This window comes from Xyrauchen texanus, chromosome 2 (genome assembly GCF_025860055.1).
Source record: "Xyrauchen texanus isolate HMW12.3.18 chromosome 2, RBS_HiC_50CHRs, whole genome shotgun sequence".
NCBI lineage: Eukaryota > Metazoa > Chordata > Actinopteri > Cypriniformes > Catostomidae > Xyrauchen > Xyrauchen texanus.
In genome coordinates, this window is record NC_068277.1 from 39,019,973 (window position 1) to 39,040,731 (window position 20,759).

A 20,759-nucleotide genomic window follows, 5' to 3' on the forward strand; every position below is an offset into this window, starting at 1 on the left:
GCATTATTTAAGGTTAAAAGGAATGTTGCCAGCTGAAACACATTAATCACTGCAATAATGATCCAATCATAGGCTATTAAGTATCTACTTATTTAAATCCAAACTATCCAAAAATTACTGTCCAGGAAGTGTGTGTGTGTGTGTGTGTACACAGTACCTGCCTGGGTATTATGTACCATCGGACACTCCACCCCCACAGCTCCCAATTGGTGATGGGGCAGTTGTGGAGAGAGTGGAGTGTTTTCCATACCTGGGCAGTGTGCTTATGACCAGTTCCGGTTTGACAGTAGAGGTCTCACTCCGAATCAGTCGAGTGGCATTATCTTTTCATCGGTTGCCAACGCTGTGTGAAAGCTACCCGGTTTGTCACTCCGCACGAAGCTTCAGGTATTCTCGGTCACGGTCATTCCCTCCCTTCTATATGCTTGCGAAACATTTTTTACTTATCGCCCCACAAGAATTGTATTTAGAAATCATAAAACATAATTCATCATATAGAAGAGGTTTTCAAGTCATTGGCTGTATTAATAACATTTCAATAATTCTGTCATACATTTGTATTACTTTATAATAATACATTAATTAACAAAAAATCTTTAATTCCCAGAATTTAAATTGTGTAGTGTACAGTTATGTACCAGAACAAGTATTTTGGCCACTGTTCAAAGTAAAGCAGTATCAAAAATATAAAAAATTAATAGATGTTTTTTAGGTGAACCATTCTTCTTATATTTAAGAGAAAACGTAGATATTCTGAAAATAGATATCCAGGAAATATCTGCTGTCAAATTTATTTTAGATTTACAGTATCTACAAATTAAAATGACCAAATATAAAGATGAAACTATAAACAAATAAACAAATTTTTAAATAAATTCAGCTCTCACAGGTCTTAAAAAAAATATCAAACCCTATCCTGTTCTTAATTCCAAAATATCACATTGATAAATACTGTAGTGTGGGTAAAACGTCTAAGTGTACAGTTGCTAATATAGTGAGGAACAACTCTATAAAACAATAATTTAAGAATACTGAATGAGAAAAACCATGTCATATTGAATTTTATACATGACAAAATAGCTATTAAATAATTATAAGGGTACGCTTCAAGTGGAGAAATGCTAGGGACCATACATAATATATATATATATATATTCCTGTATAACTGCTACTCAGTAAATATTAATCTGTACATATTGTATAATATTATAAAATTGAGATTATATGACTTTATATCCCTGAGGATCAGAGATCTTATATTTATGTGCTTTCTTAGTGTTTAACAAGTCTTGCAAAATGCTTTTACAGCAGCAAAATCCTAATGTTCCTTCCTTCACAAAGTTTCAGATGTAATACATTTTAAGCCATAGGAGTTCTTCATTTGTTATTTGTACAGAACAAAAAAGGGTTGCCATTATGACAGTCGTAAACAACTATGTCTCATCCTACTACTATTCATACTGTTACAGGCACTGCTAAAGGCTTAGTTTGCCCAAAAATGAAAATGCTGTCATCATTTATTCACCCTTATGTAGTTCTAAACTTGTGTGACTTTCTTCTGTGAACCACTAAAGAAATTGTCTAGCAGAATGTTAGAAACTTACAACCTCAGTCACCATTAATTTTCACTGTATCTTTTTTTCCCCATACAATGAAAGTGAATGGTGACTAAGGCTGCCAGTCCCTAACATTATGTTTAAGATTTATACAAGTTTGAGGGTGAGTAAATGATGACAGAAATTTCATTTTTGGGTGAACTAACCCTTTAAAGCATGTAACTTTAGTGACTATATTCAAATTACTACAGTGTAATATAATTCAGGAAGTTCATCAATATTGTTTATGACTTTCTCAGTTCACTTTTGGTTGTCCTCTGTTATTTGCATATTGTGCAAATTGATTTAAATGGATATTAATTTGAATCTGGGCTCAAACAGACAGGTTTCTGATTTACAAAATGAGAATATATATCAAAAAGTGTCCTGTAAAACAGACTGAAGCTTTTCTTTGTCAGAATCTTTAGGCACTGTAAGTGACTTCTTGAAATACTGAATCTCCACCTTGCCAGACTGCTTGGCAAGCGCAACTCCAGAGAATGTGTTCTGTTTGGCTGGCTCACCAAATGCAGCCATAGCTGTTACCCTTTAAAAAAAGAGGGAGAAAACAGAAGATTGTCAATGAAGTGCCTGAAGTGCATGCTGTACCACCATAACTACAAATAGAAGTATTTAATTATATTATCTACAGTGGTAATATTAATGCTCTGCACCAGTTTAGTTTGTATACCAAATTTATGTTTGATGTTCTGGTTTTTACCGGTCATTGTGTATATTCTCAGTGATGAAGGGCATATAGTCCTCCTCTGTTAGGTCCCAGATGTGAAGATCAGATGCAGCATCCAGAACACAAAACACAGCTGGCCGTGTCTGAGACCACTGAACTGAAAGAATAGGAGTGCCACTAGAACATCCAGACCACACCATCAATGGAGCTTCTCTCAGGACAGAGTGTAAGCGAACTGTGCCATCACTGCAGCCAACCTGAATTTTTTACACAAAAACATTAAACAATACATGCAGCATTATGTAAAGCAGTGTAAAATAATTCTCGATCCCGATGACAGTCTGTCACAAGCACAGAAATACCGTACACAAAACACATAAAAAGCAATAATAGCTGCTCTTACCAAGAAAAAGGGTTCTCCTGAAGGACTAAAGTCAAGTGTGGTGACCTCCACTGGTCCACAGCTATCAAACTGTGATCTGTAGAACTTTGGAAAAACTTTCAAGCTATGCCTTGTACCGTGCCTAACCAGACCCTTCAATAAAAAATAAAATCTTCCATTTACTAATTAAAAGACATTTCTAGACCAAGATAGACCAACAGTCTTATTAACAGTCTATTTCATGGGAAAGACAACCCATAAAATGATGCACCACTAGCTATTATTTTATTCAAACTTTTCATGCTATACAACACAGACCATGTTGGTACCAATGAAGTAATGATTAGAGTCAGAAGGGAGGAATTTCAGCTGAAGGCTCAAAGGAGGTCCACATCCCATAATGGCTTGAGGTGATTTCTCAGTGGTCTGCAGGGAGGAGCTGTGGAGCAGTTTAACTTTACCACCAGGCCTTAGACCTATCAAGGCAGACACAAAACAATTAAAACAAAGAGAGGACCATTACATGGGCATGAAAATATGGAAAGATCTTCATTTGTAAATTCAACTTACCCAAGTCTGTTTGAGACCCAGAATCATTTCCTTTGGGAAGCTCAACCACAACCTATTAGACATCATATTTATTTTTAAGACTGCATAAATGCTTGGACTTTCAGCAATCTGAATTATGGAACAAACACTACACTATCTCAAAAAAATCTCTCATGCAAAGCATTTCTGTGAAATAAAGCTACTGGTGAAATGCAAACATACCCAGAGAGTTAACACCCCTTGTTCATCCAGAGATCCTAATGGGAATGAAATTCCCAGATACTCTAGAATTTGCACAAGAAAATACATTTACCAAACTGATTAAAAAAATGTATTTCATTTATTTGATTTAACATGTATGGTTTCGGTTACCTTCTATGTCTGCAGTTAGTGTGCTATTTGAACCTGTTTCACCAGTTGACATTACAGGTTCAATGGACACTACAGGAGAGAGATGACCCACTCCTGAAAGCACAGAATCTGTGTCCGTACACAAAACAGCACCAGTTTAGCTTGAAACGGAACTGCAATTTTTATTCTTCTTATATTTAGGGTCCAAGCAACGAAGGTGCTGTGGCACCTATTGTATCCATTAGTAATATTATTATTCTTCCTCCCCAATGGGAGTATATGGCAGCCCATAGAACCGTACATAGGAAAATTATTACATTTGGCACACTGATAGAATGGGCATGAACAGCCTCATACCAAATTTGGGGTCTCTAGGACGTCACCACGAGTTCATAAATTCACTTTTCTTTTCCGCTTATCTTTTGAACTGTTTGTCCAAGAAACAAAATTATTTTACATCCAATGAATCTTCTCCTGATGTTTCAAATGTACTCCACACATTAAAACTCTGGCCATTATTGGATTATGACGTTTATAGTTTAAAAATTAAGTCCTTCAAACTTAGTCTGATATTTAACTTATTTTGATGAATTAGTTGCAGCAGAAGCAGTGAGTGTTCACTAACCCGTGGAGAAAGTCGGGTAACGCAGCGTCCAGTCCTCCTCACTGACCACTAAGTTGCAGTGAGTACCAGAATGTTCTCGGAGATCCCACACAACCACAGAGCCCACTGATGTACCGGCAAACACTAAATTAACTTTACCAGGACTGAAACAACAGCACCTCACCTGAGACAGATAGACAATTAGAATTGAAACAAAACAGAAGTAAAAAAATAAATAAAAGGCGATCTGCAAATTTTTACACATTTTGATTGTGTTGATTATAGGGAACAATCAGTGGAATTTATTAAAATACGGTAAAATGGATTAAACATAGCTGAGAGTCTAACACTGTTATTCATATAGCTGAATTTAATAAACAAATGGACAGGGATATATTATAGGAGAGGTTTTCTGCCAAATGTATTCATCCTGTTTGCTTCTGCACACCTCAGATTCATAAAGTAGAATTTTTTGGGGTCTGGATGGTTCCCAGATGTTCCACACACAGATGACCGTCTCGCTGTCAAGTCGCACAGCGTTGGTTTTAGGGGAAGGAGGATGAACAGAGAGAAGAGTCTGTCTTTGGACTTGAGAGAACTGCAGCAGACTCACCTGTCGACCTGCAAACAATTAAACATACATGTGCAGCACAAAGATTTGTCAATATTAATCACCATATTAAAAACTGTTTTCAGTTCAAATTTGTTGATGTGTTTGTAACTGAAGATGTAAGGGAAGATATTAAAACAGAGCATTTCATGACCCCTTTAATACAATTAATTCACATTATTTTAAAAACAAATCTCAACCTTAACTTTGTCTTTCACATAAATACCATGTAGTCACCAAATTTAAGTAGTGTGAAGTCATCCAGTAATCATTGCGTCTACTGTTTATCAGCAAATGTAATCCATATACAGCTAACAAAGGCTCTGTTACCACGCAGAAAGGGAAGCTTTGTGTTGAGTTGAAGGCAGCCATCACTGAAGGACAGCGCATCTGTTTGAGAGCGAAGTCTTCTCAGAGAATTACTCTCGGCCATATTCTCCTCTATCAGCACAGCCATCACCTAAGACACAAAATAGCACATCACAAGTAAATATTTTTTAAGTAATTCACATGAGAAAGCTGAACTGTTTAGACTAACACCACAAAAAAACATAGAGCTTGTTCTGATACACAAAACACTGTCTATTGTTTTTGCATTTCGGTGGGGACAAGTTTTTTATACAGTATTTACTGATTATTTTAATTATTATTTCTTGAGGTTCACTTATAGTATTAGTAGTGTTTTGCACAATATATAGCAATATATTTTGTAAAACATTATCATTTTCCACCCTCATTCTAAAACTTTTTGGTGCTGCTTCTCCTTGATAGTAAACTGCCACTCTTATGATTGGCTCTCTGCTCTTGACTGACCTTCTCTCTCTACTTGCCATACCACTGCTCACTACTTCTGGGTGGGGCTATGAAAGTGATTAAAGGGTGAAGTAGTCATTGATGTGCTGTTGTGAAGGTTGTCAGATGCAAATGTCTACCACAGTGTGACATCACACTGTGAAGGAAGTAGCGAATGAGTCATTTTGGCAGCTTGGTTTCACCAAAAGTTTTTTTTTTTTTTGCAGTAAGGAGGAAGTTTTGAGTTCTGAAACTTACAGTAAGTTTCTATAGTACCTTTTAACTCTTTATGTCAAAAGATCAAAGAAAAATGTATTCCTTGTGCCATAACAGACACTTGTTTAATAGTTAACAAGTTTTTTAAACAAAAGAATAAACACTAATGAACAACATTCTCTACCTGTGTGGCAGAAAATAGGAAAGTAGTTAAACGTTGAGAGTCAGTGGTCATTCTTGCCATGGACTCATCAGTTGTTTCTTCAGAAACCTTGGGCCCTAGTTACAGTTAAGACAACAGAACAACTGGAGTAGTGTAACATAGAATATGTTTATTATTTTGAAATTTCTGTCATTAATGACAACAGAGTTAGTGCTGGACAGAATACCTCCACACACTGCTTTGGCTTCTGGTGGGTGTTGTGTCCATTTGTCCATCATTTCAACTTCTTCTGTTTGTATGTCTCGATTAGCATTGTCTTCATTGCACTGCACATAGGCCTGGAGACACAAGAACCTCATAAGATCACTAACAAATCTAGTTTACAGGGACTGAAGGTGTGTAAAAATGACTAATATATGCAAGCAAATTATCTCATGCTGTCTCAAACCATATTGTTTATTGATGCAGCCAAATACACAATGTGGCCAAAGGTTTGTGAACACCATATGTGCTTGATGAACATTTAATTTCAAAACCATATGCACCAATTTCCCTTTTGCTGCAATAAAAGCTTCCACTCTTCTGGAAGGCTTTCCATACAGTATGTATGTAGCAACATGGCTGCAGGAATCTGTTCCCATTCAGACAGAAGAGCATCTGTGATGTCAGGCACTGATGTTGAGTGATGGGACCTGGATTACAGTTGGTATTCCAATTGATGTTCAGTGGGGTTCAGGTCTGGGATTTGTGTAGGCCAATCAAGTTCTTCCACACCAGATGCAGTAAATATTTTCTTTATGGAACTCACTTTGTACACAGGGGCAATATCATGATGGAATAGAAAAGGTTTGTTTCCACAAAGTTGGAAGCACACAATGCCCAAGAATGCCATTGAATATAGTAGCATTATGTATTGTCTTAAAGGGATAGCTAACCCAAAAATGAGAATTCTCTCATCATTTACGCACCCTCATGCCATCTCAGATGTGTATGACTTACTTTCTTCTGCAGAACACACACAAAGGTTTGTAGAAGAATATTTAAGCTCTGTTGGTCCATACAATGCAATTGAATGGGTACCAAAACTTTGATGCTCCAAAAAGGACATAAAGGCAGCATAAAAGTAATCTATATGACTCCATATTTAAATCCAAATTTTTCAGAAGCTATACAATAAGTGTGGGTGAAAAACAGATACATTTTTAAGATCTTTTTTTTTACTATAAATTCTCCTTCCAGTAGGTGGTGATATGCAAGAAGAATGTGAATAGCCAAAAACAAAAAGAGAAGAATGTGAAAATGAAAGTGGAGATTGATAGCTAATAAAAAAGGATTGAAATATTGATCGGTTTCTCACCCACACCTATCACATTGCTTCTGAAGATATGGATTTAAACACTGGAGTAATTTGTATTACTTTTATGTGGCCTCTACTTGAATTTAGGAGCTGGATTTTTGGTCTGGTCACCATTCACTTGCATAATGAGGACCGACAGAGCTGAAATATTCTTCTAAAACCCTTCGTTTGTGTTCTGCAGCAGAAAGAAAGTCATACACATCTAGGATGGCATGAGGGTGAGGAAATAGTGAGAGAATTTACATTTTTGGGTGAACTATCCCTTTAACAGGAATTGATGGAGTAACCAAACATGTTAATTAGAAGGGGGTGTCTGCATACTTTAGGCCATATAGTTTACTTTAAAAAAATTATCCTTCCCCATTTGCAGGCCACATAAATTAAACAGGTAGCTTTGTGAAAACCCTAACCTGTTTAGTATTGGTTGTTCCAAAGCTCTTGATGTACATGTCATACTCATTCACAGGAGGCAGGTCCAGGAGAGAGAAGGTGATGGAGAAGTCGAAATCAATTAGACGCAGCAGTTCCTCGCTTCGCTTCCTTCAATCCAATCAAATCAATAATTTAGCTTTTACTAATTTACATTTTCAAAAATCTTTTGTATGTATTTTCAATTATAATAATAATAATAATAATAATAATAATTACTTGGAAAAGAACATTAAAAGCTTTAGAAATTAAATAGTTCTGATATATTTTAAGTACAGACGCCTTCAACCAGGTAGACGTAAGATTACACTGACTACTATAAAAAATAATTACTTTTTTTTTTTTTTTTTTTAAAGCTACTATTAACTAATAATAAGGTACTCAAGAATATGAAAAGAGGACTTGCTTTTGTTTTTTGGCCATCTTCTGGCTGATCTCACGCTGCTTTGCTGATACAAAATCAATAATTTTGCCATGTGTTTGACCACTGTTAGAGTGATTCTCTGTGAAAACAGCACAAAACACTGATTTATGAGGTGTTTTCATTTTCAAACTCACCAGTACAATGTACTTTATAGGTCTGGGAGTACAAATATAACAAATCAAATCAACCTCTTACCAATTCTTACCAACTTGTTACTCTGATTTTATGAATATCTAATATCATATTGTGTTATATATCCACCTCTAGTTGGGAAAGCTGACTCTGTGGTTGTGCGCTGTGATCTTGTTGAGTAGATTCTCTCATTTTCCTCATTAATGGCTCTGTGGACGGCTTCAATCTCTTCTCTTCTCCGGGGGCTCAGCTCCCTTATTTCTTCTCTCAGTATACTGTCATGCTCCTCTTCCTCCTCCTTAGCATCCTCTTCTTCATCTACATTCTCAAAATCTTCTTCATAATCCTAAAATCATGAACATCTTATCGGTTTACAGTTATCAGAAAAACATAATAAAGTAAGGTATGAGAATATTAAAGAAATGCTTAAAGTTTGTTAGTCAGATTCACTGACTAAGGTCAATAATGGGATAGTTCACCCAAAAATGAAAATTCTCTCATCATTTACTCACCATCATGCCATCCCGGATGTGTATGACTTTCTTTCTTCTGCAGAACACAAACAAAGGTTTTTGGAAGAATATTTAAGCTCTGTTTGTCCATACAATGCAAGTGAATGGGTACCAAAATTGTAATGCTCCAAAAAGGACATAAAGGCAGCATAAAAGCAATCTATACGACTCCATATTTAAATAATTAAATCCAGAATTTTCAGAAACTATATGGTAGGTGTGGGTGAGAAACAAACTTTTTTTTTACTATACATTCTCCTTCCAGTAGGTGGTGATATGTGAGAAGAATGCAAATAGCCAAAAACAAAAGGAGAAGAATGTGAAAGTTGAGATTGATAGTAAAAAGGATTGAACTATTGATTGGTTTCTCACACAAATCTATCACATCTGGATTATTTTTATGTCGACTCCACTTGATTTTTGGAGCTGGATTTTTGGTCTGGTCTCCATTCACTTGCATAATGAGAACCAACAGAGCTGAAATATTCTTCCAAAAATCTTTGTTTGTGTTCTGCAAGAAAGTAAGTCATACACATCTGGAATGGCATGACAGTGAGTAACTGATGAGAGAATTTTCATTTTTGGGTGAACAATCCCTTTAAGATATGACACTAGGGCATTAAATGGTAAACAAATGTTTGTTATCAACAAAGGTAAATTTGTTAATAAATTATGGAACTGTGTACCATCAGTTGCTAGTAAAATATGTATACTCTGTTCTGGACTGATTCGCACCTCAAAATCCACCTCATAATCATCATTACGATATTCCTTGCCTGACGGTTTATCCTCTTCCCTTTCTTCATCCTCTACCTTGAAACAAAAATGCATACGATCACATAAGCTTTACAAGCAACAAAATAAAAAAATTAAAAATGAATCCTGGTAGGTACTAGTTTGTGAGAAAAGCCTTGCCAGAGTTCTAAGACTTTAAAATAAGGGATCTTATATTTGATGTGCCTTTTAGGCTGACACAAGGTGTTTGTTTTAATGTAGAAATGCAGCTTCTTGTGGCCTTTATGTTTGATTGATATATTATACTGCATTTTGTTCATTCAATTAAACAAATTATTGGCAATTAACTTAATCATGCGGGCATGTAAGAATTCAAGAAAAGAGAAAAAGAATGGAATGATGGAAACGATGGGGAAACTTGACACACAGTCAACTTGAAGTGTTTTATGCTTTTCCGCTAGTGCATAAAATAATAACAAAACATAATTATTAGTATTAGAAGCAGTAGGAGTAGTGTTCATTTAACGCTTAGAGAACTTAAAAAAATTATCTTACAGGGATCTCTGGATCACCCATTTGAGCTTGAATAGACATCCGAGTTAACTGAGGTCTTGTGGTAGATTCCTATACACATATATGTACACACACAAACACAAAACATAAACTGGAGATTTACACTGGCGGCCAAACGTTTGGAATAATGTAAAGATTTTGCTGTTTTGGAAGGAAATTGGTACTTTAATTCAACAAAGTGGCATTCAGCTGATCACAATGTATGGTCAGGACATTACTGATGTAAAAAACAGCATCATCGCTATGTGAAAAAAGTCATTTTTGATCAACCCTAGACAGGCCCCATTTCCAGCAGCATCACTCAAACACCTTATCCTTGAGTAATCATGCTAAATTGCTCATTTGGTACTAGAAAATCACTTGCCATTATATCAAACACAGTTTAAAGATATTTAGTTCATTAAATGAAGATTAACATCGTCTTTGTTTTTATTTTTGAGTTGCCACAATATGCAGTAGACTGGCATGTCTTAAGGTCAATATTAGGACAGAAATGGCAAAAAAAAAGAAACTCGTCAGTCAATCATTGTTTTGAGGAATGAAGGTACAAAATGCTTGAAATTGCCAAAAAAAACTGAAGATTTCATACAAAAGTGAACACTTACAGTCTTCAAAGACAAAGAACAACTGGCTCTAACAAGGACAGAAAGAGATGTAGAAGGCCAGATGTACTACTAAACAAGAGGATAAGTACATCAGAGTCTCTAGTTTGAGAAATAGACGCCTCACATGTCCTCAGCTGACAGCTTCATTGAATTCTACCCGCTCAACACCAGTTTCATGTACAACAGTAAAGAGAAGACTCAGGGGTGAAGGTCTTATGGGAAGAAATGCAAAGAAAAAGCCATTTTTGAAACAGAAAAACAAAAAGAAAAGGTTTGAGTGGGCAAAGAAACAGACATTGGACAACAGATCATTCGAAAAGAGCGTTATGGATCTTAACCCCATTGAGCTTTTGTGGGATCAGATAGACTGTAAGGTGAGAAGTGCCCGACAAGACAGACACATCTATGGCAAGTGCTACAGGAAGTGTGGGGTGAAATGTCACCTGAGTATCTGGACAAACTGACAGCTAGAATGCCAAAGATCTGTAAAGCTGTCATTGCTGAATGTGGAGGATTTTTGGATGAGAAGTCTTTGAAGTAGTTTAAGAAGTTCTGTCATTTTTTCCCAAAATGTAATAGTAATTTTTCACATTATTAATGTCCTGACAATACATTGTGATCAGTTGAATGCCACTTTGGTGAATAAAAGTACCAATTTCTTTATATCAAAAGTCTCATTAAAACGGACTTCGTTAACACAACTCATTAGCTTGCATGCAAACATTATCAATAATGCGATACATTTTATTGTTAATAGCGAGACTAATCACAGACATTTATGTGACAAGAGTTTGTACCTCTTTGTCACTGTTTATCCCATCACTGCGTTTATGGCCTGAGGATTCTTTATATTTTCCTGTCCGTTCTCTGTCATTCCTCTTTGAGTCTGAATCCTCTTTGTGCCTTCTTTCACGCCGTCTGTCTCTTTCTTTCCTCTCCTTATCCCCATCTTTGATATCATGGAAATAATCTTTCGGCTCTTTCCTCTCCTGGTGCCGGGGCTCACATTCAGTTTCTCGAGAGTGATTTGTTTCTGCCTCCTATAGGCAACAGCAGCAAAACGTTTCTTAATTAAATCAGTTTGTCAGAACACTGCTTGCATCTAAATAGCAATGATCTTACGCATAGCTTACATGGCTTTCTTTTCCCCATCTTCTCTTCTCTCCATCTTCTCTATCTCTTCTGTGTTCTGAAAGACAAAGGAGAGAAGTGATCATTCTAAATGTATGGCATGGATCAAAAACATTTTCTATTGGTAGTAATTGTAATAATCATACCTCTTTCTTTGTGGCCAGACTGTTCTTTATCACTGCGTCTCTCTCTCCTTTCTCCCTCTCTCTGTTTTTCCTCAATTTCATGTTGACCGTAGTTACTTTCTCTTGCTCTGTGTCTTTCTCTCCTCTCTCTTTCTTTGTCTCTGACCCGCTCTTCTGTTCTAGAATGACCCAGATCTTTTCCTTCTTCTCGTCTCTCCTGTCTAATCTTTCGCTCCCTGTCTCTGTCAGCTCTCCTTTTCTCCCTTTCTCTATCTTTATCATTCTCCCGCTGTTTGTACATCTCTCTGTCCCTGTCCTTCTCTCTATCCTTCTGTCGTTTGCTGTTTTCATCACTCCCTTTATCACCATCCCTGTGCCTGCTGTTATCAACTGCCTTCTCTAGCTCACTCCTTTTCTCTTTGTATCTTTCCTCTCTTACCTCCTCCCTCTTGCCATCCTGGTTTCTGTCCCTTTCTGGGTCTCTATGCTTACTTCCTTCTCTTTTGCTTTGCCTCTGTTTTTCTCTCTCTCTCCTTGCATCCTGATCTGGGTCTCTGTGTTGGCGATCTATAGATTCTCCATCCCTGTGTTTCCTGTGCTCCTCTTCTCGTTTTAATCCATCTCTTCTCCTGCTCTCCTCATGATGTCCCTGGGAATATGATAACATTTTTGGCTTGTGCTTTTAAATCTTCTCTTCTTCTCACACACAAACAAATTGTAGATTACCTGAAGGTGCACTTTTAAGTCATCAGACCTCCAAGTATCTTCTTTTGTTATTTTCTTTTGAAGGATGAGTGAAATATATACAGTGAAGATGTTAATACTGTACACAGCTCTGGACAAAATTAAGAGACCACTGCAAAATTATCAGTTTCTCTGGGTTTACTATTTATAGGTATGTATTTGAGTAAAATAAACTTTTTTGTTTTGTTCTATAAACTATTGACAACGTTTCTCCCAAATTCCAAATCAAAATAGTAATTTAGAGTATTTATTTGCAGAAAATGACAACTGGTCAAAATAACTAAAAAGATGCAGTGTTTTCAGACCTTTAATAATGCAATAAAAACAAGTTCATATTCATTTTTAAACAACACAATACTAATGTTTTAACTTAGGAAGAGTTCAGAAATCAATATGTGGTGGAATAACCCTGATTTTCAGTCACAGCTTTCATGCATCTTGAGTTGCTCTCTACCAGTCTTTCTCATTGATGTTGGGTGATTTTATGCCTCTCCTGGTGGAAAAATTCAAGCAGCTCGGCTTTCTTTGATGGCTTGTGGCCATCCATCTTCCTCTTCCTTGCATTATTCGAATACTCAAATATATACCTATATATAGTAAACCCAGAGAAACTGATAATTTTGCAGCGGTCTCTTAATTTTTTTCCAGAGCAGACTGAAGCTCATGGCTTAATTACCAAACATAGTCGATTAAATACTGCACTTATTTATTTATACAATTGTTTAAATTGATGAAATTACAGTTCTGAGTTTTGAATTTAACAGATAGATTATTCACTTAGGTAAACAGAATTTTCGTGCTAAACACCTTGTTGATCTTAAAAATGTGCGCGACAAACAGTTGCCTCACATCAGGAGAGGATTATATAGGTGAGATGCTGCATATAGGAGAGGATTTGCTTTACCTTTCGAGGGTGCATTACTTCAGAGATCCTCCTGTTTTGTCTCGTTTTAGATGCAACAATCACAAGTTTATGTTGACAGCTTTTCCTGCTACACCGCTACATGCATACAGCTCATGCGTAGTTGAATGTAACCATGGTAACCTTAACGCGTAATGGTAACAACAGACTTTTAAATCGAGAAAAGAGTAATCGATCGATACGTCTGTTGCCCATTGCACAAAGGAGCCTCCGTTTGCTCCTGAGAGGCAGCAGATGCCCTAACTCCGCCCCCACCCTAATCCTAACCACATGGAGCCTGTAAGGCTGAATACACTTCAAGGAACAACCAGAGGCACTTTTCTCCCATCACGACATGTACTGTGAAACGCAGTCTAATTTTTCTAATAATCGAAAACGAATAAAATGCGTTTAAATTTAACCACAAATTTTGTTGACTGCCATAACTTCTTCATATACAAAGCTCACAATTTAACATGTTAAGTCAAATAAGCAGTTTTAACCTTTTAACTATTTTCTTAACCAGATTAAAATGATTAAAAATAAGGAATAAAAATGGAAGAACACTGTGAATTATTGCCAGGTCATTTTCTGACACATGTTTTATATATTTTTTTTATGACTGTATAACCAAAAGCAACCTGACAAAAATAAAACATATTAACAGAGAAGTACAAATAAATTAATAATAACAAGGTAAGAAACAGCCAGGGGAAAAAATTAAGACATTAAAGTCTTAATAGTCTAAATACAGCTTTCTTATTTTTCAGGTTCAATATTCATTTCAAGTATTGTCACACTTTTGTTTTAAACATTATAAACAGTTTGTTCTTCCCATACTTAGCTTTATGTATCCTAAATTTACATAAGAGGAGTAACAGATTAATCAAGTAATATCCTTCACAATGAAACATATATCATAATTAAAGAAACCAAACAAAATATTTTTAAAACAAAGTTGGAAATTAGACATAATATGTTCTTTAACAAATGAGCAGAAGTTTGACCAAAAGGTCAGAGTAAGGACAACTCCAAAATAAATGAAAAATAGTATCTGGATGAAGTCCAAAAAATGCACAAGAAACATTTTAAACAATTAAATGTACTTTCTGGATAATAGTTACAGGGATAATATTTATGAATAATCTTAAAGGAAATTTCTTTGATTTTGTCGATTCTTTGATATTTAGGGTAAATTCCAAATAAGACCATCAACTTGATTATTCCAAAAGGTTAACACAGCTAGACTAGAGACAATATTGCTCTGAAAAAGGGCACACATATGTCCATCAGTACTCTTATTAAAGCAAGAAGAGAAACAGATCTAACCAACTGGTGCATTAACAGGATCTAATGAGTGTAAAGGAAGCAGAGAAAATACATTATATCTGAGAAGCAATTTATTCCCTGAAGGAATAGCATCCATTATATCCAATTTTACAACTTTGTTGCCATGACAATGTAATGCCATAAACCCAAAAACGACCATAACAACGACAATTTAACCAATTTATTGCTCAAATAACACACATGTTTTCACAGAAGAATGAATGTAAGTGCTTTTATAAAATTATAAGCTTCACATTTCTGTCTTTAAACCCTCCAAGAATTGGCCCAATTCACTTCCATTGTGAGAGATTTTTTTTACATTATTATTTTTCTCTCTCTCAATAAATCATATAGACTAAATCAAGAGTTTTTAAACTGGGGTCTGGGGAACCCAAGGTGGCCATAAGGTAGTGTTAGGGGGTCCGCAAAACATTTAAATGATAAAAAAAAGTATTTACTGAATTCAACATTATTTCTGTTTCATTCTGAAATCATCAGGACCATCCATCCATCCATCCATCCATCCATTTTCTATAGCCGCTTGCCCTATGCAGGGTCGTGGGTAGTGCTGCAGCCTATCCCAGCTGTCATGGGCCGAAGGCAGGGAAACACCTTGGACAGGTGGCCAGTCCATCACAGGGTAACACACACACAGACATACACATTCACACTAACACCTACGGGCAATTTAGGGTATCAAATTAACTTCAGATTAATCATGATTATTTTATTCTATTGACAGATTGACAGCTAAGGTTTTTAACAGAAACAAATGAAAACAAATGTGCATTTAGTATCATTGATACTCTTCCTCTTTGGAGTGTACATTCAAGAATTGTTTGTATTTGTGTTGTACCTTTCTAGGGATTTTCTATGTCACTGTTGTCTTTAGCTTGTTGACTGAGGGTTGTAATAAATGTTATATATTACTCTAAAAGTGGGTAAAAAAATATATATATTAATCATTTATTTTAGCCGTAGATCAATCACAATATAAAAGCCAATTAATTACATTTACAAACAAAATGTTGACTATTTTTAAATTTTAGGAAGGGGTCCCTCACAAGGGATAATCATTTTTGCAGTCCTTTACATCAAAAGGTTTGAAAACACCTGGACTAAATTATTATTATTGTGACAATTGCTGTCAGTTGAGCTTAACTTGTAATGAATTCCTTTAAAAGTACACTCAGTAAATGTAGTCTTTGTCATCTTGGACTTACACTGACACCTAGTGGCTTGGATGCAGCATAATTTAAAATCAACAATTTTCAGTTTCAGTTAAAGGGTTAACAGCTTCTTCCCTGTTGAAAAATGCTGATTTTAACTCTTAGTCTCCTAGTATGGCCAAGTTGGGGCTCAGCTGGTTTATCTCGGAACACGTGACCAGCTAAAACGTGTCCCAAACCACTCTAAAACCAGCCCACACGTTTTTTCTGTCTTTAGCAGTTTTTTTTAACATGGTTATTGTTTTTTTTAAAACCTATCGGTGTTTAATTGACATTTAACTGTTGATAATTGTTTTCACTTGGACATCCCCCCCCGGTTGTTGTGCAGGTGATGGACTCAGGGAGGCGGTTTTGCGCTGTAGGTGACCTCCATACTGACCTCTCAAGACCCGCTGTGAGTGAGTGCGCGCGCGTGTAAGCAGCGATCAGCTGTCTGTAAACCAACACAGCAGCACGCGCTCCTTCACAACACAGCCAGCGAAACAAAGCACGCGACCAGAGGCTAACGAGCAGGAACGTGGCTTCCCAATTATGCGCAGGTAAATATGTTGATATAAAATTCAACCAAAGCGTTTCAGTGTCCGCAACCAAATGGACTGGTGTACGGGGGAACTAACGTGAAACACGTCCTCGAACTGACTGAACTGGGCTTTAAAGTTGAAGCACAGCGTGTAAAGGATGGTCTGAAATCTCGTGTTTTATTTCGCTGTTGACATTTGTGTACAATTTGGAAAGAAGACACATTACCACCGCACCGCGACTTCTGCAACGCGACAACGGACATAGTCTGTGCTAAATATGACAGAGGACATCATGACGGCTGTTCGCGGAAATCTTTCTCAAACGGCAGGTGCTTCGGGACCTAAAGACAGCGGACAGACTACGCCAACAAACGGGGCGATCCCCTCATCCTCACCCGAGTATCTCACCGAGGACTCGTCGTCTGGCACCAGCGAATTGACCCGCACGTGGCTGCAGTTCGCCAAGACCTTCATCATTATCTTCCCCGTTTATGTCCTGGGTTATTTAGAGTTTAGCTTTAGCTGGCTTTTGATTGCAGTTACTATATATTTCTTTTGGAGGAGAAACACGAGATGTAAGAACACGAGGCTGAACAGAGCTCTCTCCTTCTTTGAGCAAGAGGACACTGTTAAACAGGAGCTGGAGGCAACTGAGTTACCATCATGGGTGAGTAGCCTGTGTTTCAAAAGAAGTAGAACAGCTTCTGGAGTCTCTTCTGGTTAAAGTGTAATGGTATTTTGATGGAAGTCATGGGACATAATGTGATTGGAACAACAAGCCATGACAACTTCATAGGTCTGTTTGTTTGTTGAGGCCTTTGTAGTTGGGAATGCTTAAACTGACAAAAACTGCATTATGTTCAAATCAAATTCTTAGTAACCTAACACAATGTAGCTAATAATTAGATCAAGCTATTGTTAATTAGATCTGATTGTTTGCTTTCATTATGTGATCATTAAGTAAACTCTGGGTGCTGTGACTTAACTGTCTATGTTCAGGTCTCAGCTAATACCCACGCTGTCCATAAGATATAGCAAGTCTTTTTGCCCTTTTATCTGAGAAGGTGAACAATGTTTTCTGGAGGATGCAACATGCCTCCATTTGATCAAAATACTGAAATACTTGGCCTAAAGCCAAGTTCAACAAAGTATTTTTTTTTTATCCATCCATCCATCCATCCATCCATCGTCAACCGCTTATCCCGTGTACAGGGTCGCGGGGGGCTGGAGCCTATCCCAGCTAACATTGGGCGAAAGGCGGGGGACACCCTGGACAGGTCGCCAGTCCATCGCATTTTTTTTTTTATATGAAACATAAATGGACTATTGAACCTGAAGGGTTAGTTTGTTGACCTCCAAATGAACATATAATTCCTTGAAATGTGGAGGTATAAGGATGGTCTTCAATGAATTACTTGCTCATTACAAGCACTCAAACCTGTGACTCTGGTGTCCCACTTGACCTTGGAAGATGTTTTTGCAAGGGAAATGACCAGTGGTGGATTTAGGCAGGGGCGACATTGGCAGTTGCCTAGGCGGCATCTTGCGGGGGTGGGGGTGTTAACATTTAGAACCCAAGCTAAACCCAAGCCCCCCCCCCCCCGACAACTTTGTTTGCGTGCTGAAGCGGGTTTTGCAAATAGCGCCAAACAAGCTAGAACCACTTCTAGAAAGGACAACATTCTTGGTAGTAATGTTGAATCATAGGATATACTCTCTAGAAACTAAAAGTAGTATAAAACTCTTTGGTGAAAAAGTTCTGATGTAAAGATTTAAAAAATACCTAATTTAAGGGATGTGCCAGGGTGGTCGACTAATCGTCTAACAACTGACTAGTTGATTAGTGGGGTCGACTATTAACATTTAGAGATGGAACTGTATGAAAATTTCATATCACGATTATCATGACAGAAACTATCATGGTTATCAGTATAATCACGGTATTGTTAAAATGTGCTGAAAATGTACAAAAAGTTCTCATACACATACTGAAATCTCGAACAACTAATAAAATTAGTAAACGAGGGAAGAGCAAATTACTTATAATAATTATTATTATTATAATTGGTGTGGTTACATTATTATTATTATTAACTTACACATTTTAAATGATCAAAATATGTTGGTTGGTTGACTAAACTACACAACATGTTATTACATAGCTCTCTGAAATTCTTGATTTTGGTCGCGCATCCTTAAACTCTGGCTTCTTTCTCATGCTCTCTCCTTTCATACAAACACTACTGGTGCTATCGTGCATCTCTGTTATAGTTATCGAATGTATTGGAAATTAAATCGGAGGACTTCAGTATTTGTATTGGTCGAATATTTTGTAGACTGCAACGGATTATAATTAAATAATTATTATTTATTGGGAACACCATACTAATACTGTGTTTGACCCCTTTTCGCCTTCAGAACTGCCTTAATTCTACGTGGCACTGATTCAACAAGGTGCTGAAAGCATTCTTTAGAAATGTTGGCCCATATTGATAGGATAGCATCTTGCAGTTGATGGAGATTTGTGGGATGCACATCCAGGGCACGAAGCTCCCGTTCCACCACATCCCAAAGATGCTCTATTGGGTTGAGATCTGGTGACTGTGGGGGCCATTTTAGTACAGTGAACTCATTGTCATGTTCAAGAAACCAATTTGAAATGAATCGAGCTTTGTGACATGGTGCATTATCCTGCTGGAAGTAGCCATCAGAGGATGGGTACATGGTGGCCATAAAGGGATGGACATGGTCAGAAATAATGCTCAGGTAGGCCGTGGCATTTAAACGATGCCCAATTGGCACTAAGGGGCCTAAAGTGTGCCAAGAAAACATCCCCCACACCATTACACCACCACCACCAGCCTGCACAGTGGTAACAAGGCATGATGGATCCATGTTCTCATTCTGTTTACGCCAAATTCTGACTCTACCATCTGAATGTCTCAACAGAAATCGAGACTCATCAGACCAGGCAACATTTTTCCAGTCTTCAACTGTCCAATTTTGGTGAGCTCTTGCAAATTGTAGCCTCTTTTTCCTATTTGTAGTGGAGATGAGTGGTACCCGGTGGGGTCTTCTGCTGTTGTAGCCCATCCGCCTCAAGGTTGTGCATGTTGTGGCTTCACAAATGCTTTGCTGCATACCTCGGTTGTAACGAGTGGTTATTTCAGGCAAAGTTGCTCTTCTATCAGCTTGAATCAGTCGGCCCATTCTCCTCTGACCTCTAGCATCAACAAGGCATTTTCGCCCACAGGACTGCCGCATACTGGATGTTTTTCCCTTTTCACACCATTCTTTGTAAACCCTAGAAATGGTTGTGCGTGAAAATCCCAGTAACTGAGCAGATTGTGAAATTCTCAGACCGGCCCGTCTGGCACCATCAACCATGCCACACTCAAAATTGCTTAAATCACCTTTCTTTCCCATTCTGACATTCAGTTTGGAGTTCAGGAGATTGTCTTGACTAGGACCACACCCCTAAATGCATTGAAGCAACTGCCATGTGATTGGTTGATTAGATAATTGCATTAATGAGAAATTGTGATGTGGTTGTTTAAATTGAAAGATGTTTATTGTTTACATTTCTTAAAAGAGGTTTGTAATCTAATTTGTAATGTAATAAAATGTTAAACGACTTATTTTGTCATTCACATTAATGCCCTATTGGGATAATGAAACTTCCTTAGTGTAATGCTCTGTTTTAACCTGGTTGGAGTACAGAGATAAAGCCTCCTGTAATCTCCTGGATCCCTTCTAGACACTTCATTCACAAATGAGCCCCTTTATTTTAGGGTAAGCAACATGCGTTATTAATATCATAACATGTTAGACCATTGACTTTAGGGTGAATTGATATAGGCGTATTACATGAATACAATGGAACCATGGTGAATTAAACAGTGTATTCATTATTATAATAAAATAATCTACCCAAATAAGTCAAATAGTAAAAAGTCATTTTCAGTTTCTTTTCCATGAAGATGCAGTTCCCTACAAAATCACCTCAATCATTCTAGAATAATCATTTCTTCTCAAATAGAGCTATTCAAGTCATCTGGCGAA

The 20,759-nt window shown here is 37.1% G+C and overlaps 1 protein-coding gene and 1 pseudogene across 2 annotated transcripts; one reads left to right on the forward strand and one right to left on the reverse strand.

The window, feature by feature from the left end:
* Positions 1 to 438: 438 nt before the first annotated feature.
* On the reverse strand, positions 439 to 13,729 carry LOC127658958 (cytoplasmic dynein 2 intermediate chain 1-like). Of its 2 annotated transcripts, XM_052148544.1 has the most exons (22): positions 13,622 to 13,693; positions 12,700 to 12,753; positions 11,995 to 12,622; positions 11,851 to 11,906; positions 11,515 to 11,757; positions 10,095 to 10,163; positions 9,540 to 9,617; positions 8,422 to 8,638; positions 8,143 to 8,239; positions 7,718 to 7,847; positions 6,177 to 6,288; positions 5,972 to 6,066; positions 5,110 to 5,239; positions 4,618 to 4,790; positions 4,191 to 4,353; positions 3,587 to 3,694; positions 3,437 to 3,498; positions 3,236 to 3,287; positions 2,984 to 3,141; positions 2,687 to 2,818; positions 2,317 to 2,540; positions 439 to 2,142 (listed from the first exon to the last, which is right to left on the reverse strand). In XM_052148544.1, the coding sequence occupies exons 1-22, from the start codon at positions 13,634 to 13,636 to the stop codon at positions 1,971 to 1,973; spliced, it is 3,168 nt and encodes a 1,055-aa protein (XP_052004504.1). In that variant the 5' UTR covers positions 13,637 to 13,693; the 3' UTR covers positions 439 to 1,970. The 2 variants fall into 2 exon arrangements, with proteins under 2 accessions (XP_052004504.1, XP_052004513.1); XM_052148553.1 differs by lacking the exon at positions 12,700 to 12,753 and having other exon boundaries at positions 13,622 to 13,729.
* Positions 13,730 to 16,601: 2,872 nt separating this feature from the next.
* The window catches only part of LOC127618074 (extended synaptotagmin-2-like), a 71,414-nt pseudogene continuing 67,256 nt past the window's right edge, over positions 16,602 to 20,759 (forward strand).

Excerpts from the sequence above, each read along its gene's own strand:
- LOC127658958 (XM_052148544.1), bottom strand. Across the intron at positions 9,618-10,094 it reads TGGGTGATCCAGAGATCCCT|GTAGAGGATGAAGAAAGGGA; the intron begins GTAAGATAATTT and ends TTTTGTTTCAAG. Across the intron at positions 7,848-8,142 it reads AAGATGGCCAAAAAACAAAA|GAAGCGAAGCGAGGAACTGC; the intron begins GCAAGTCCTCTT and ends ATTGGATTGAAG.